The sequence below is a fragment of the Stylophora pistillata genome, chromosome 9 (assembly GCF_964205215.1).
Source record: "Stylophora pistillata chromosome 9, jaStyPist1.2, whole genome shotgun sequence".
Lineage (NCBI taxonomy): Eukaryota > Metazoa > Cnidaria > Anthozoa > Scleractinia > Pocilloporidae > Stylophora > Stylophora pistillata.
Genome location: NC_142527.1, coordinates 12,286,734 through 12,305,200, shown reverse-complemented (window position 1 = coordinate 12,305,200; position 18,467 = coordinate 12,286,734). Strand labels below are relative to the sequence as shown.

General features: G+C 37.5%; 1 protein-coding gene and 1 long non-coding RNA gene across 2 annotated transcripts; both read left to right on the top strand.

Annotated features, from left to right (window-relative positions):
• The first annotated feature begins 5,370 nt into the window (after positions 1 to 5,370).
• Positions 5,371 to 8,314, top strand: LOC148723338 (uncharacterized). The gene is made up of 2 exons (XR_015991987.1): positions 5,371 to 7,061; positions 8,028 to 8,314. It is a non-coding gene; the product is annotated as an uncharacterized LOC148723338 (long non-coding RNA).
• Positions 8,315 to 14,352: 6,038 nt separating this feature from the next.
• LOC148723337 (uncharacterized) lies at positions 14,353 to 16,329 on the top strand. Its single transcript, XM_088733178.1, has 2 exons — positions 14,353 to 14,694; positions 14,820 to 16,329. Exons 1-2 carry the CDS (start codon positions 14,353 to 14,355, stop codon positions 14,853 to 14,855), a joined length of 378 nt encoding a protein of 125 aa, XP_088589304.1. The 3' UTR covers positions 14,856 to 16,329.
• Positions 16,330 to 18,467: the final 2,138 nt, after the last annotated feature.

Below are 18,467 nucleotides of genomic sequence, written 5' to 3'. Positions count from 1 at the left end.
GACCACAACATTTATGCTGACCTTGGTTTATTATAGGAATCCCGGCGCGATTCGGTTATCTCAAAATGATGCCTTTCCGATGAGCGTGATCTGGACTTTGGCTGAAATCTAGAGCGCCTTAAATCTAGGAATAAAACACCAATTTTCAGTTTAGACACTGATTTACATACGCACATGGTTCAAAAAAGCTAAATTATATCGATAGACAAGCACAAATCCTTCGAAGTTGATTCGAAGTGTACATGGCTTTTGGAATTGCTGCGAACAAATCGATAACAAAAGACATCAAAATGTTTTTTTTTTTTTCACGAGATGAGTCCATCGCTATGATGGATGAGACAAAATGGCCAGTTCCGAAAAAGATAACAACAATAACAACAAAAATTTATCGACCTCAGAATCAACCAAGACAATCACAAGAAATTAATGAAAGAAATAAATGTGGTACCCATATTAAGTAATGTTCCACATACGAACGATAGCAAACTTCATTGTTCCGTGGCATTGGCTCTTTCCCACATAGAATATCTTTGATTTCAAGAATAGGGAAGGAGCTCGTTACAAAAATAAAATCCATTTGCATCAAATAGATTTTAGGTAATGTTCGTGCTTAACCAATCAGAATAGCAGAAGACAATAGATATTAATTTTGCTTATTTGATGAAGTTTCCCAAATACAATATCTTTTAAGAATTGTATGTTGTGCGATTGGGTCTCAAATATACTCGAAACCTTCAAAAAAATTAGACAAAATGCAACTTGAACCTTAACTTTTTTTGCGGTTTTTGAGTCTAGGCCAATGAGATCACTTGTTGTTAAAATGAAAAAAGTTGACATTCCATCGTGCATTGCCATTGGGCGCTATCCTTGTTATGCGGATCATTACTTACACCCAAAATTCTGGTTAGCATTTTTTTAAATAAAGGATTCTAATCCTTTACTAATCACTGAGAGTGAAGGGTCTATTTTTATAGCTGCTATACTGATACTAGTAGTGTGGCAGGCGTAAACCAGCACCGATTTGCTCTTTCATGATCCATTTAGCTGTAATCGTCTGTTTTTTATTTCAATATTGTATTAAACCGGCCTGAACGTAAGTTTAAACTGTGAAATGTTCAGCAGGCAACCGTGGACGATACTCCTACTCTTGTACGTTGGATCAGCGATGATCTGATCGGCCCAAAATAACGAATATGAAATATAAATATAGAGGCAGGACCGATACAACGTAGATAAGTAAAGTTTAAGACGGAGCACTATATTTCGGCTGGCCATACCAGCCTTCTTCAGGTGCAGTGGGAATTAACAGAGAACTAGGGTGATGCCTCATAGATAGCTGTATGATGTAACAGCGGAAATATGTAAAACTAATTTGATTGACAATGAGATAACAATAAAATTAGAAATAGTGAGCAAAAATAGAAATGAAGTAAGGAAAATTGGATAAATAACTAGGAACTAATACATTTCTTCGCGAGCGTTAAGGCCATCTGGATAAATAGTGTTGCCTCTTGAAATTAAGAAAAGCTTCCCTGGCCTTGCGTATCGTCTCTCTTGGAAAACACTTTTTCGACGGCGATTAGCTCCATGTCGTGAGCAGAGTGGTTAGGAGAGGAAATGAAGTGTTCTGCCGCTGTAGTAGGTTTAGATTTAGAGTTAGGTTTATCAATGGTACGGCGGTGTTCATTAAAACGGTCTTCTTCAGCAGCCTTCTTCAGGTGCGATGTTTTTTTTTTTAATAAAGTTGACATTTTTACGTAACAACGGAAATACGTGGGGCTCCACTTAGAAAAATAGCAATGATACACAAATAAAACTAACTGGTAACAAAAAATATAAAGAAAACATTGAAAGAAAACTAATACGAAAATGATCAAATAGGTGCTATGAAATACATGCAAATTGTTACCTTGTTCTTTCTTGCGATCTGCCACGCCTCCTTGGTGATCGTGACAGGTGTCGAGAACGGAAAGAGATGCCCCAACAAAAATGTAGATGAGAAATCAATTGTTCAATATTTCTTTGAGGAGCTTCATATGTTTAAATCAAACTAGTAAACCGATCGGTGAAACAAGTTAAAATCATAGTATAGAAGCAAAGGTAGATACAACTTTGAAGAAATGTAAAGTTATACTATATTTCGGCTTACCAAACCAGCCTTCTTCAGGTGCTTTTTTTTTTTTTTTTTTTTTTTTTCTAATAAAGGTGACATTTTTACGTAACAACGGAAATACGTGGGGCTCAACTTAGAAAAATAGCATTGACAGACAAAAACTAACTGGTAACAAAAAATATAAAGAAAACATTGAAAGAAAACTAATACGAAAATGAATCATTAGTATGTTTCTTCTCGAATGTTCAGACCATGAGTTACAAGTGTTCTGCCTTTTGAAATTAAGAAAGCGTCTTTAGCTTTATGTATTGAGTCTCGGTTAGGGAAAATTTTTTCAATGAGATTAGTTGCTTATTATTAGCAGTGTAATATTCTACAGTATATTGTAAATTACAGCAGTTACTGGGTCACATATATTCGATAGTGTATGTTTCGCCAGTAGAAAAGAAAGTTGGAAGAAAGTAGTAAGTAATTCCGTCGGAAATGTGTGACTGACATCTTGAAATTCGCCACGTGCTTTGCCAATTTTGCTTACGAAGACAGTTTCGAGACACTTCCTCGATGCGCTAATTAATGGTACATGTTTTGGTGTATTTTATTGGGAAATTTTTCATATTAATAATTCTAGCTATTTTTTGGAAACGAAATCGTAATCTGCGAAACGGTATTTTGCGGGTAGCTATTAAATAAAAGACGGTATTTTGCGGGTTATAAGTATTAAATAAAAGACGAAGGAAGCTCAGTTTTGTTCTACAGTGGACGTCAGTCATTTCGCGTTTTAAGATTGGCTGCAGCATGTGAAAACAATTCACTAAACAGAAAACTACAATAAATCAACATTTAAGCACTTAAAATTGACCCACCCTTCCGATCTTTTCGACCGTTTTGAGCTTCGCTCTGACCTTTCAGGCGACCAGGATTGGGAACGTGACCTGGAAATAATAATGCAATTTTGGTAGCGTATGAAGTGTAGTGAATAACAGACAGTTAAACATGAACCGAATGTCGATTACGATATCAAACTTGAATTTAACCTACCGTCTGTCGCGATCTCTCTTCTTTTTTTTCCCATTTGTAGATCACTGTTCGATTACTCTTCGACACTCTAAAAACACACCGACACGTCACTCGAGGCAGACAGTCACAAAGAGACGAACCAGACAGTGATGACATAACGAACATAAAAAGCACCCACCAATCAGGACCGAAATCGGGAAAAAGTTACGCAATCGGCTGGCAAAGGAGGATCTGTAATTGAATACCGTGACTAGAATCTGAGACTGGAAGGCACCGAAAGGTCATAAAAACCATCAAAGACAACGAAGATTTGACGAAGATTGCAAGTTTCGAGCGCGTGATCTCATTCGCTTCTTTACGCGATTCTTTTTTGGTATAATTCTTTATTCCCGATTAAACCCTAGTTATTCACTATTCATTTTCTTTTTAAGCCGTTATTCCTTATTCATTTTCTTTTTCAAGCCGTTATTCATTATTCCATTTCCACCCCCGAAACTCTTCACCTTTTAAACCGATATGAGTATATTTTCATTTTTTGGACAAAAATGTGGACTTAGACCAAAACTGTTCCTTCGACTTGATATATTTTTAATGTTCAGGAGTGTACAGATAATGATTTTCACAAATTAATGTTTGCGCAGTCACCAAACAGATGGGAGTTAACACCATCAGAAAAGAAAACCATCGGCCAGTTACGAAAACAATGCTTCGCTTTCCCCTATAAAAATTTGCCGGTTTCTCGTTTAAGCGATAGATAACGATATAAATACTGACGGCTTGCCGTGAGAAGAATGAAGGCTTCAAATTGTACTTAAGAACGATTGTGGCCTGGACGCTTTGTTAAACACAAAACATACCCGGGAACGGCGTGGAATATTCCACAATAAGGCATGGCTCGCACTTGGCAAAGTTTGTTGTGAATGTGGTCACTTTGGTGTAAAAATCTGTCATCGGTGCACATTGCCTAATGCGACCCTAACTTTTCGGTTCGCAAAAACTTTGAAAACCGGCCGAAACATCAAAGACGCCGTAGTGCTTGGGTGGGGCAGGCAGATTTCGGAAAACTCGGGCTGAACAATAGCTATCACAGCGGTAACTATCATCGCTTGTCAGTAAACAGCAAACAGATGATATGCAATAAAATTAACAGCGCGCGAGACCTGCTTCAGTTCGCGCTCTTTCTTTAACATGGACGGACGTGGATTTTATTATTTCAATTCATCACAGTTCCCCGTTTATTTCGGTGGCAACGCAGAGTATTCATAATATGTGTACCCTCAAGGCCAAAGTTGTGGTCCTGAAGAGACAACTATTGGAAATATTGAGAGCCCTTTGCAGAATTCCGCTTCATCATCGTCTCCGGAGCTCGTCGAACTAGCAGACCAATTTCATAGAAGAGAATGAAGCGCGATACCCTCTTACAAATTTGGCACGTTGCTACATCCTCCTACAACACACTTAGTCGGCGTATTTTCGGACAAAATCGACTACAATCTTCCCAAACAAGTGAAAATGTGTGAAATGCGGACTTTCGTGTTCTCGATTTGACGTCACATTACCCGCTAGAACCATTCCTCTTTAAACTCGGTCGTGAGCCAAGATGGCGGCTGATTTTCTGTATTTTGACCGGGCACAGAATATTGAAGATTTGAGCTAATAAAAAAAATTTTTGCACAGAAATACTCCAATTTTGGTGTTTAGGTGCAATTTAAATTTTAACGTCGCAGCATTACTTCGGAAATGTGATAAAGAGGCGTTCCCGTATAATTTCGGAAGGTCGCTATCAAATGGTCTGCTGTCGACATATCGATTTGTTTACATCTGAGTGAGTGATGCATTTGCATATTTTGCCCTATTCTAAAAGACGTTTGCACGCTTCGCGTACCCACGACTAAAAAGCATTTTGGATAGCTAGAAGACCAAAGTCAAGAAGCTGATTTGAAATTTTCACTGCGAAGCAACGAAGAATGCAACGAGCTAGTGTTAGATTGAATACGAAAATTATCGGTAAAACAAAAAAAGAAAGTAGTCATCGTAAAAAGCACCAATAAGGATGGAACTTGCATGCGCATTACAGCTTGCCCATAACATATCTCAATAAATATTGGAGTTCGCATATCGTCGCTAAGAGTTTGGTGGTTTAAATTGCACTTTGTCCGATTCTTTAAAACCTTCAAATTACAGAAGTGAGTAACGTGTTGCTCCTCTTTCCAATATCAACAAATTAAACAGTCAAGCGGAGAGAATACTCATCAGCTAAGTGTTTTTGTTATGCAACAAATTCTCGCTACTGAATAACAAGATAATGCACCGGAGCTAGAAGAAATAATTGCTAATGAGATCAAGAATTCGACTAAAAAAGGGAAAGTACTGTAACGTGTCTTCTTTATTTTTGCTGCTTACCCTTGAACGAAGAATTGTGTCTTTAGTATTCTAATCATATGACTGAGGAAGCCGAGACAAACTGAAATGACCCTTTCCCTGCGAAACAGAGATGAATGACCATCACAAGTGTGATTAAAAGAAAATTGATCGTTGAAACCGAAAATCCTTTAGAAACCTAAGACAGAACTACGTCGCTCTCAAACTTCCCCGTAATTTAGATAAAAAGCAATGGCATCTTTGTTCTTTTCAAATCAGAATTTCCCCTTCATGCTTCGCGTGTCTGCTTTTACTCTTTCACTCTCAGACTCTGACATTTAAGAACTGTTTAGAGTGCAATTTCTTCCAACAGACTCTATATATTCTTCAGCCAACAGGTCTGGAGAAGAAAGAAACTTATCAGCTGGACGGTGTTGATTTGACGTCTCATTTCATTCTCTAAAAACATTCACAGTGACTTTTTTATCATTTAGGATAGGATATTTAGTAAGGTGACGGAAGTTAAAGGCCTACAGCTGAGTTAATCGTTTTATTTTGCAGAAAATGACAAGTTTATGTCAAGTTTCATCACTGACAAATCTTTGTAAAAATGTATTATTTCGAGGTTTAAGCCAACTGCATTTGAATGTTCAATCAAAATCATTTTAGTTTTGTAAAGCGGGAAACAGTTTTTTCCAAATATAATTTCTTCTTACGAACCTTTTAAAAAAGAAGTATGTCTTGTTTGATTTTCAAGTCGTGAAATAAGACTTTCTCTGCAGAACAAAGATAAATGCAAATAGCTATTTTAAGAAAGACGTGAAAAAAAAATACGTAAAAAAAAATTGATAAACCAAAGAGGGAACAGCGGATATCAAGTAAAAAGATTGAGTTCGATTTGTAAAGAGCAAAAACAGCGGTTTAGAAATTAAACCTGACAATCAAATGCTCTTCATCTTCCTAAGATTTAGATTGCGCGAGATTAACTTATGAACAGAATAGATTTCCCCGCCTTTGTTTGATTTGAAATTTAGCAATACTGTGCGATTTGCATAAACTCTGCGTTGCCACCGACCTTTTAGTTACTTATGACGGCCAAACGGAGATATCATGAGAAGAAGAATCCATTCGCATCTGATGAATTTTTTTAATTGTTTTGAATTGCTTTAGTAATGAATATGTGCAACCCGTGAATTTCTTTTTGTGAAAACGTCAAGATTTCCCAAAACCCCCTGTACACTAGAATAGAGATTTTCCCTTTTATATACGTGACGCCTGCATTTTCCTAAGACTACGTCCGTGATACAGGATCAGGACCCCTCCTTAACAGCCGTTTCCTCAACAATTTGCTCACCGTTTCTCTCTTCTCTGTTTTACTTTCTTTTCAACACAATGCGACGCCGTTCTCGACCCAGTTTCTTATCGGTATATTTACTGCGCGCGCCGTCCTGAAATAAAGGTTCCTGCATTTTCCTAAGACTACGTCCGTGATACAGGATCAGGACCCCTCCTTAACAGCCGAGGGTGTTTTACTTCATACAACACCAAATTCTCCCTGCTGAATAACAAGGTAATGTGAGGGAGTCGCTAGAAAGAAGAATTTCTGATGAGATCATGAATTCAAAGGGATAAAATGATGCAGACCTTAAATATTTTGCAATCAAATCGAAAATTGATTCGGGTTTGGAAGGCCTGCACAAATATTATCAGATTGCTTAAAAATTAGAACTCCTTTATCACTGAATTTCCATAAATGTTAACCAGAAATAATTGTTTTTCAAAGCGGTAAAATAATAATTATGATTAAATTTAGTTTTTCAGTTGCTGATCTTTTGAAAAAAAGACACGCTTTGTTCAGTCCTACTTTTTTGACTGATGAGACCGAAAGCCGCAAGAAACAAACGGATAAATGTCGTTCTTTCGTTTGGAAAAATCACCTAGAAAGTCCCAGAGATGAAATTAAAAACTGCAGTTGATAATCTCTTTTTCTAAGATATATCACCATGACTTTCTGTTTCGCCTATAAGGTGCATTTAAAAACATTGTGTCTCTTCTCTTTTTAAAACAGAATTCACTATACTTGAATTTGATTTCTGTTGCACCTGATTTGAGGTAGCAAAAGCATTTTTTGTTTGTTAAAAAAAGGAGGACTGTAAGCTGATGTTTTCTTTATTTTTGCTGCTTGAACTTGAACAAGGAAGTGTGTCTTTAGTATTCTGATCGTATGACTGAGGAAGCCGAGAGTAAGAAACTGATATAACGCTTTCCCTGTGAAACAGAGATGAGTGGCAATAACAAGGGTGAAAAAACATCTTGATTGTTGAAAAAAAATCCCTTAGAAAACCTAAAACAGAACTACGTCGCTATCCAATCTACCCGTAATTAAGATAAAAAGCAATGGCATCTTTGCTCTTTTTAAATCAGCATTTCCCGTTCTTGCATCGTGTGTCTACTGTTACTCTTTCACTCTCAGACCCTGACATTTCAGAATTGATTCTCGTGCAATTTCTCCTTACAGTCTCAATATATTCCTCAGCCAACAGGTTTGGAGAAGAAAGAAACTTATCAACTGGACGCTAGAAAATCGACGCAACGTTTTATTCTCTAAAAATAATTGCAGCGACTTTTGTAACATTTAGGAAAGGATACTAAGTAAGATCATGGAAGTAAAAGGCCTAGAGTTGATTTAACGATGTTTTTTTGCAGACAATGATAAGTTTAAGTCTAGTTTTTAGCAACGAGTCTTTGCCAAAATCTAAGACTATTTCGAAGTTTAAGTCCTCTGCCTTTGAATATTCAATAAAAAACATTTCGATTTGTAAAGCGGGAAACGATGTTTTCTAAAATATATTTATTTACTACTAACCTTTTTTAAAAAACAGTAGCTTGTCTTGTTTGATATTTTAGTCGTATGACTGATGAAACCAAAAGTAAGAAACTGAAATAAGACTTTCTCTACAAAACAAAGATCAATGCAAATAGCTATTGTATGAAAGACATGAAAACTTGATAGGTGAAAAATGTATGATGAACCAAAGAGGGAACAGGGGATATAAAGTACAAAGATTGAGTTCAAATAACACGTGCGACATTTGTTTTTATACATTGATCGACTGAAATTCGCTTCCAACCTTGAGAGTTACCTTGTAGCTTTTCACGAATTTCAGTATTGCATTTATGATATCCAATAAACGGATACTGAAAAAAAACTGCCTTTCAGACAGAGCGTTGGAATGATGTGACGTCAATCAGGCTGTGAACGTTAACATTTTATGAATCTGTGCAGAGCTTATGTTAGAAGCTTATCTTAATACAAACTTGAGATGGTTAAAGCAACTGAAAGAGCAGTCAATTTTTTATCGTCAGAGGGGGAGGGGGAGGGGGACTTGAGGGGGGATGGGATGGTTTTCAGGGGGAACAGAGGAGGATGGCATGGTTTTCAGGGAGAACAGAATGGGAATCATTCGTCGCCATTAGAGTATAAAGGAAGGATTATAGAAAAGTAACTGCCAATCAACTGCTGAATTTGGGGGGTAGATCACAAGAATATTACAGAGCTTTACGGGTGACTCAGGTGAGTATTATCGTTACACAACCAAAATCCCCCCCCCCCCCCTCACCCACAGGCGACTGGAGAGGGAGCCACAGGCAGACCACTCTTTGAGTTTGTTGACAAATAAGACATACCTCAGAAATATCGAGATATTGAAATATGCCGTATGAAAATTACCGATGTAACACTGAATAATAAAATTTCCAACGCATCTTGGTTTAAAATCTCATTTAACCCTTTAACCACTATGATTGACGAGCATCTGTTTTCTCCTTACAATGTCACCTCTGAATCAAGCAGTGAGGTCATTGTTGGCTTGACTTCGCGAACGAAGATTAGGAAGGTTATCCACGTTGACGTCGGCTGCAGGCACGTCCGTGGCTGACCTGACCGATGCGGGAAAGGCAGATCCGCGGGCAGTATCTGCAGAGAAAGGTGTTGTCCGGAGTGATGATGGAGGCGGCGCGAGGCTTCCTCCTCTGTCGCTTGTCTTTAAGTACCTCAAGTCTCAAGCAGTGAGGTCTTAGGAATAAAGGAAATTATCATCAACTGAAAAAGCTCTTGATTGTTAAACAAAATTTCCTTGTCAGCGCCTTAGAACATGCATAGATAACAGTATGGAGAATATGCATACTGATGCTAGGATGTAAAGGGTTATGGGATTAAACTGTGCCCTGCAACCCCGACGTACTATATACGAAGACAAAATATGTTTACACCCAAGGCACAAAGGTAAAGAAGGTAGATTTGGGGGGGGGGGGGGGGGGTGAAGCATATATGCTCTTCGTCCGTTTCGGCGCATTTTCGTTGCGTTTTCTGTTATGTTCGTTTTCTTTTACAAATCGAAACCATCAGTTACATAAATTGTCCCACCCCAACCCAACTATTCAGCAAAACTAACTTTTGCATGCGTAGCATGCCAATGTTTTTGTCTCGTCACGCAACGCGGTCCCCCTGCAAAAAGGAAAGGGGGCGTTGCGTGACAAGACCAAACATTGGCTGCGAAGGAGGCGACAGTATGCGTGCAACTAATGCAGTCAGGGACAAAAGACAACAAAATACCTCAGCAGGACTTTGTTTCAAATAAATTGGAAAGATTTTCTCACTCTTTCTTAGGGTAAGGTAATGCGGTATCCTTTTTCTTTTCAAGGTTAAAGATCTTTTAAAATAAAAATATCAGTTACACAGTGTCCTACCTCAACCCACCCAACCAAAAATATGACACGCCTATCATACCTACTTTTTATTGTTTGTTACGTCAGTGTCTTGCGCACTGTTTCTTTTCTATTTTAATTAACTTTTTATTATTTGTTTCGCGCGATAAATGTTCCTTTCGCTTCCAATTTTACGCTTTTGTTAATGTCTAGTCCACTGTTTTTCTCTCTATACTTTACTAGCTGTTTCGAATATATTACACAGTCTTTTTCTCTTCTCTGATTGGTTGGTTTGGCCAGCTGTTTCTTGCTCATAGCTCATTCTCTTCTCTGACCAGCAGAATATTCCTCTGGAATCTTGCACAATGTTTTTTCTCTCTTCTCTTTGATTTCCAAGTTAATATCTACCTCACTGTTTGTACCAATTTATATTTGTCTCTTACATCAGTCTAGCGCCCTGGATTTTGTTTTTCCGAATTCTGGCAGATTGTCACGATAATATCCTACAAACTGTTTGTACTCTTCTGTTTGACTGTTGCGACCCTATCTCGTGCAATGTTTTAGCCTAATTTTTCCTCAACAATTTGCTCACCGTTTCTCTCTTCTCTGTTTTACTTTCTTTTCAACACAATGCGACGCCGTTCTCGACCCAGTTTCTTATCGGTATATTTGCTGCGCGCGCCGTCCTGAAATAAAGATTCCTGTCCTCCTGGTAAATCTCTCTATTGTTAAAGATCCCTCATGATGAAAAGACAACGACCTGTTGTGACGGGAGTCATTGTTACGTCGTGAGACACATTAGTGCAACGCATAACCTCGTTTTTTCTTGTTATCAGTTTCTAAAACGGAACCAATCAATCAATCAATCATTTTATTTAGTAATGCAGGTTGTAAGGAAGGGGGCAGCCATAAAGCTGATGTGGACCTACAACGAACTAATAAAATGTAAAACTAAAATAATTCATAAAGTCACCCTATGGTATTTAAATATTCAATATGAATCATTGTAATAAAGCTCATTAGCAAACAAGTCACGAATTAATTCAAAAATTTACATGCAATGTAATAAAACTTAAAAATATACAAAATCTCTGTCTTTCATAGCAATCATAGGCGCTTCAAAAGAGAAGCTATTTATGTTCTGTGAGAGCTTACGTAAAATATTTTTAAAACTGTCTTTTTGAATGTTCACATTAAAATTTGCCAGCCTAGCAATAAAATTCCAGATTACAGGTCCTCTGTATTGTGCTGATTCCTTTCCCACTTTGTAGTTCACTCTAGGGATTTCAACCTGTAACCCTCCTGTACTTGATGGTCTGTTGCGTAACTTCAAATTGAAGGGGGCATATAAGATTTTATCATTTAAAACATCGTGCATCAGAAGAAGGAGTCTTCTTTTATATATGTAAGAAATTGGCAACCAATTTAACTCTTCAAGACTTTTATCCTGATGGATAACTCGTGCAGCTCTTGCATGAATAGGGTTTAAGGATTCCATAATAGAATAATTGCAGTTTCCCCACACCACAATACCATACGATACCGCAGGTACAATAGATTTAAAGTAAATTTCCTCCAGCGCTTTCACAGGAAGCTTCTTCATTCTTTTTAATGCGCCCACTTTCTGTGCAAAAGATTTTTTTACATGGTCCACATGCAATGCCCATGTAAGCCTATTGTCAATGATTAATCCCAAACAAGTAGTGTTATTAACAACATTAATAAAATTATTTCCGAAGCATATTGGAGGAGCAGGACCAATGAAGCCCGATTTGCTAAGGATCATAACTTCAGACTTTACAGGATGAATACAAAGTTTATTCATTGTACTCCAAAGCAGAAGTTGCTCGAGAATGTTAGTTAATTGTGAGCAGACCTGATCAAAGTTCTTCCCCACACAATATATTGTTGTATCATCTGCATACATGAACGAGTCTCCAGATGTAATAGCATTAGGGAGGTCATTGACGTAGATAGTATAAAGCCTTGGACCCAGGAGGGATCCTTGGGGAACACCATATTTCACTTCATCCAAGTTAGAAGAGTGGTCATTTACCACAGTGTATTGAAATCTATCTTTCAAACAAAATATTGTTCTCAGTTTCGAATCCACATCTGGTTTGCGTAAAGATCATTATTATGAAATACCAAGGTAGTATTTGGCTACTCAGTTGCGACAAAAATTGTGGCGAGCGAGAATGTAAACAACACCAGTTATGTTCAACGAACTTAAAAAAAAAATTCCCAAAAACCCTCAAAACTCACACTGACCATTTCGTTTTACTCTTTGAGGATTGTCGTCTCTGCTCATGTTATCTTAACGTAACTTACGGCATGGTTAAACACCTTTGGTTGTTCTGTTGCTACTTGCCGGCTTGCTGGTTACGAAATTTGGATCATTCACGGTTTCCGGGAAACGAGCCCAAAAGCACCTGATCAAAAACGACCACGATTCCTCGTTTTGCCAAGCTTCGACATACGAGCCTCGTTTTTCCAATCGAGCCTCGATTTTTCAATCGTGCCTCGATTTTCCAATCGAGCCTCGATTTTCCAATCGTGCCTCGATTTTCCAATCGAGCCTCGATTTTCCAATCGAGCCTCGATTTTCCAATCGAGCCTCGATTTTCCAATCGAGCCTCGATTTTCCAATCGTGCCTCGATTTGGGAGGGAGCCTGGGGCGAGCGAGAGCGGTCATGTTCTGGAAAAATTGTCGAGTTCAATTTGTGAACTCGGGAAGTTTTCGAGGAAAGAAATAAAGAAAAAAGGGAGAAAGAAAGGAGAGTAAGAAAGAGAAAAAGAATGAAAGGCCATATTCTGGTCGAACTGCAAATTTCCTAAAATTCCAGAGATTATGTGGTTCGCGCCATACGAAAAAGACAAGAAAGAAAAAAACAAGAAAATAACAAGATCAATGAGAGTTCTTATCAGTTAAAGAAAAAATTATATTCTGCCTTTCGTAGACATTCCATCTTTTTTTTTAAAAAAAAAAAAGCGAAAAGAATGCGAACGAGAAATAGCCCGGCATCGAAACTGGATTTTTGGGTGGTCACTAACACTTCGCCTTTTTTTTTCTTTTTTCCACAGTTTAGGTATATTTGAGTGATTCAGCTTTCTTTCAGTTTTCGTTCATCTTTCTTTCCTTCGTTTATCATTAACACAGTACGTTTCATTTTATAGTTTAACAACTAAAAGAAGTCGTGAAGCTCTATTTCATGCTATCATTATTATTATTTCTTTCGTGGCACAGATTAAAAACAACGTTGGGGTTTAGCTTTAATAGCATTTGTTAGTATAACGTAATGTGTTTGCAGATCTGTTTTCTTTTCTCCTCAATCTTTAGGTTATAGCAGCATCCTTTTCCGATCGCGTGTCGCTAAAGTGCCTTCTACAAGAACCCTCTACAGTCCTCCAACCCACGGTAAGTTCTTCTACAAGCTCCAAGCAATCTTGGACGATCTTTGGTTGAAAATATTCAACATTATGATCATGGATGACTTTGACTCCAATATCAAAACAAGTATGGGGAAGCGCTTGTTAAAAGTGGCTACACATTTTGGTTTAGAGAATGTGATTGAAGAACCGAGTAGGATTACGGAATCTTCAAACACAACCATAGACCTGATTTTTACATCCAACAAATCCAAGGTGAAACTTACAAGCGGTCATGACCCAGGGATTTCTGATCTCCATCTTGAATATGCTTTGGTGAATTTGCGAAGGCAAAAAGTCAAGTCCTGTGATGAAATAAGTGACTTATTTTTTAAGAGCCTTAACTCTGACCATCTAAGACAGGACCTCGATACATCACCCTGGAGTATTTGTGGAACTTTTGATGATGTGGATTATGTTGCTTGGGCCTGTGAGTATTTGTATAAATACATAATGAATGAGCGTTTAAAATCCTGTAAAGTAAAGGTTCGCACCAATGGACTGAAGTGGATGAATAGCAATATCATCAAGGAGATGAATAGGAGATATGTCTTGTTAAGAAAAGTTCAAAGGAACCCAAGTGATACAGATGCATGGAAACGGTATAGCAAAAAACGTAATCTTGTAACTAAGATCACGAGAGAAGCTGGAGCTGAATATTAGAAAGTTAAATTTTAAAGTGCAAAGAGCTCAGGTGACTTTTGGAGGTTGGTACGCTGGTGAAATGCAAGGCAAATCAAAAGGCAATGTGAGTGCAATTAAAAATGAGGATGGAATTATTACAATACATTTTAAACACAAGGCTGACAGTTTCAATGACTTCTTCTCTAAAGTTGGTGAGAGGCTTGCAAATGATATTCTAACAGATACCAGTGGTAATGAACACCAGCACATTTACCAAATTACACCTACTATTGAGCCAGTACAACTTAATGTCCACAAGATTAAAAGGGTTATCGATAAAAGAGTTAAGCCTGGAAAAGAATGTGGCCCTTACAACATTACCTCAAGGGGACTCAAACTTGAAGGAGATGCTGTAGCAGTTGGCCTGTCTTGTGTGATGGAAGTAAGTTTAAAATCCCCAATTTACCCTCCTCGATGGAAGCTGAGTAAAGGGAAAGCTGTACCCAAAAAGTTACATAGCTCTTAAAGAGGTAACTTTAGGCCTATTTCTCTATTGTTTATTCCTAGCAAAGTGTACGAGGGCATAACAGGAGATTCCATTGACTGCCATTTTAACAAGTCCAACAAAAGCCAGTGGATTTTTAAAACTGGCAGGTCAACAGAACTCTTAATGCTGCACCTGACTGAAGTTTGGAGACACGAACTGGATAAAAACAAAACTGTGGAGGGTACTGTTTATAGACTTTAAAAAGGCATTTGATTACATTTGTCATAACACGATGGCCCTCAAACTCCAAGCCTTTAGATTATCAGGGAACCAAAACAATCTGATTGAAAATTACTTATCTGAGAGAAAACAGTTTGTTGAGGTTAAGGGGCAAAGATCTAATGAAGTGACCGTCAAGTTTGGCGTACCCCAGGCACAGTACTTGGCCCCAGGCTTTTTAGTATTTACGTCGATGATCTGCCTGAAGTGCCTTGTTGTGGAAAGATGGAAATGTTTACTGATGACACAACTCTATATTGTATAGGCAATTCCATTGATGATGTCAGCCTTAAGATCTAAACTTATTTAACTGATATAGCTAAGTGGTGTAGCAGGAACGTTTAACAATTCATCCCGATAAAACTGAGGTTATGCTTCTCACCCGTAATGCTTTCATTGGTCCTTTAAGACCAGTCAAACTGGTTGGTCATGCCATTAACTTTGTCAACAAGTCCTACTATCTTGGGTTTATGATTTACAAGAAGTTAAGCTTGGACCCCACATCAAAGATCTATCAATACCTATGGTCAAGAAGGTAAAGCAACTGCGCAGGTTCAAAAGCCCTCTCTCTCATATCTTGGAGTCCATATATTTTAAGGGAATTTTACCAAGCATCACTTATGGAATTTTTTGTATGGGGTAAGCAAAGTTAGGTGTTTTAGAGAAAATTCACCTGAGGGCTGCCAAGGTTATCTTCAAACAACACGGAGGTACTAATTCCCAATCAGTGATACCGTCTTCATAGAAATCCATAAGTTATTTCTATAAGATGAGGCTCCTTTCTCTGACACACAAAGCTTTTTATGGGATCAATCCTGAGCAGGTTGTAACAATTATTAGGAAAAGTCCAAATATACGAAATATGAGGGACAATTTCAAACTAACTCTGGAGCTACCAAACTCTAATGTTGGAAGACTGTCTTTTAGACATAGGTCTGCAATAGCGTGGAATTCTTTGCCTCGTTCAGTTAAGAACGTAGGGGATAATAAGAGATTTAAGAACAAACTCCGTTCTCTTTCAACAATTATTGAAAAGATATCTTTTAATCAAACTGCTCTAGTTGGCAACAAGGATGTGGTAAATTGTAAATATTTTTAGGAATTTTATCTTACTACCTCTATTGAAATTTATGCTAGGATTATAAACCAGTTTGAATCACTACTCACATTTTAATTTATGCTAGGATTTTTCTACTTTTTTTTGTAATTACTTTACTTAAATAGAAGCTAGATTTGTCGCAGGTCCACATCAGCTTAATGCTGCCAGTAACCAACCTGCGTTACCAAATAAATTATCTATGTATGTATGTAGGTATGTATCAACTATTGTGTTTTCACACTTGTGTTCTCGTCTCTTGAGTATTAAGGCTCTAGAAGAATCCTTTTTCAATTTATTGATCTTGCAGCATGCCGCTAAATTGCCTTTTGTAAGATTTGTTTCGCAAAACAGTATTTTATACACAAAGTTTTTGTCACTATCACCTAATGTTTTTTCTCACTTGAGTTCCTTTTCCTTGAGTCTTTAGGCTCTAGCAGAATCCTTCAGTTTCAATGTATTGATCTTGCAGCGTGCCGCTAAAGTGCCTTTTGTATGATTAATTTTTGTTGGAAAACAGTATTTTGAATGCACAAAGCCTTTGTTACTATGACCCATTGTGTTTTCTCACTTAAGTTCTTTTTCCTTGAGTCTTTAGGCTCTGGCAGAATCCTTTTTCAATTTATTAATTTTGCCACTAAAGAAGACAGTAATTTTAAATAAACAAATCTTTGAAATAGGTCGATCTGCAAACTTCCTTAGGTTATAGCAGCATCCTTTTCCGAGTTATTGATTTTGCAGCGTGTCGCTAAGTTCCTTTTGTAAGATTTGTTTTTGAAAACAGTAGTTTTTAAAACAAAAAGCCTTTGTTACTATCAACTCGTGTGTTTCCACACTTCTGTTCTTTTCCCTTGAGTATTTAGGCTGTAGCAAAATCCTTTTCAATTTATTGATCTTACAGCGTGCCGCTAAAGTGCCTTTTGTAAGATAAATTTGTGTTGGAAAACAGTATTTTTTAATACACAAAGCCTTTGTTACTATCACCTAGTGTGCTTTCTCACTTGAGTTCTTTTTCCTTGAGTCTTAATTAAGGCTCTTTCAGACTCCTTTTTCAATTAATTGATTTTGCCTCTAAAGGGCCTTTTGTAGCTTTTATTTTGGAAGACAGTATTTTTCAATAAACGAATCTTTGTTTTAGCGTCATTTCTTTTTTTGGGGCTTGAGTCCTAAGGCTCTTCCAGAACCCTTTATCAATTCGCACTTTGGCGGCATACTTTCAATTCTGTTTGCCGCTAAAGTGCCTTTTGTAATATTTATCTTTTCATTGTTAATTAATTAAAAGCTTTGTTGTTATTACTTTGTGTTTGGAGACCTATGTTAATAAAGACATGTCTGTTTCAATTCATTTTTTTTAGCATCTTGTCACTACAGTGCCATTTTAGTCTCCCATTTCCCTCTTCATTTTGAGGACTCCGTTTCTTTAGGAAAACTGAAGACTGACCTTATATTATCAGCATCTTTTTTTTGCTCGAGTCTCTAAGCACTAGCAGAATCCTTTCTTTTTTATTTCAAAGCTTGCCGCTAAAGCGCCTATTGTAATTATCTTTTCAAAGCAGCATATTTTAATTAAAAGCTTTATTATTACTTGTTGTGTTTGCAGATCTACGATTATAAAGACAATTCTTCTTCAATTCATTGTTTTAGTATTGTGTCCCCAGTGCCTTTTCAACTTAAACAATTGTTTTCAAAATTAGGTTTTCTCTGGCAGGGGTGACACCCAAGAAGCAGAATCCGCGTGGGCCAATTTGAAGGCTCCAATTAAGGCACGGCGTGGCATAGCACGTGATGACCTTCAGTCGTACCTTGATGATAGGATGTGGAGGCAATGGCGAGGTCTAGATAATGTGATTGGTAATTTTTTGCCTGTTTAAGCCTCGCAATATAGTAACTACGTAATTTAGGTTAATTTAGTTTTTGAGGCCAGGAACAAGGCGATAAAGAGTACAGTGGAATTCCGATTTCTTAAACATCTAATAAACATAAGAGCAAGTTAAATCAATCAAAGTCATCAAAGGCTGCGAAAAAATCGGATTAAGAATTCAGTGCAGTTCGTCTTGGGATAAAGAGACCACTTTCGGTAAAGTTATCGGGAGGCTCGAGAATTTGAAGGATCGGGGAATATACAAATGCCTCAGAAACTACTTTCAGAAAATTATTCTACCTAATAAATCATAATCACCAAACTCAAACTCCTTGAAATTTGTTGTGATAGCAGGCTAGCTCCTGAATCGCGAGTGTGTGATTAATTTTTTAATTTTCTTTTTTTTTTTTGTAACGCCTGTCTCATTGACTGGTCCTTAGCCTAGTATTTTATCAGCACTTTGAGTACTACTCAAGGGGTGGGAAGACGATG

Bases quoted from the DNA above. Each gene is read 5' to 3' on its own strand.
- LOC148723337 (XM_088733178.1), top strand. From the start codon at position 14,353: ATGCAAGGCAAATCAAAAGGCAATGTGAGTGCAATTAAAAATGAGGAT. The intron at 14,695-14,819 runs GTAAGTTTAAAA...GTTTATTCCTAG, and splicing joins GCCTGTCTTGTGTGATGGAA to CAAAGTGTACGAGGGCATAA.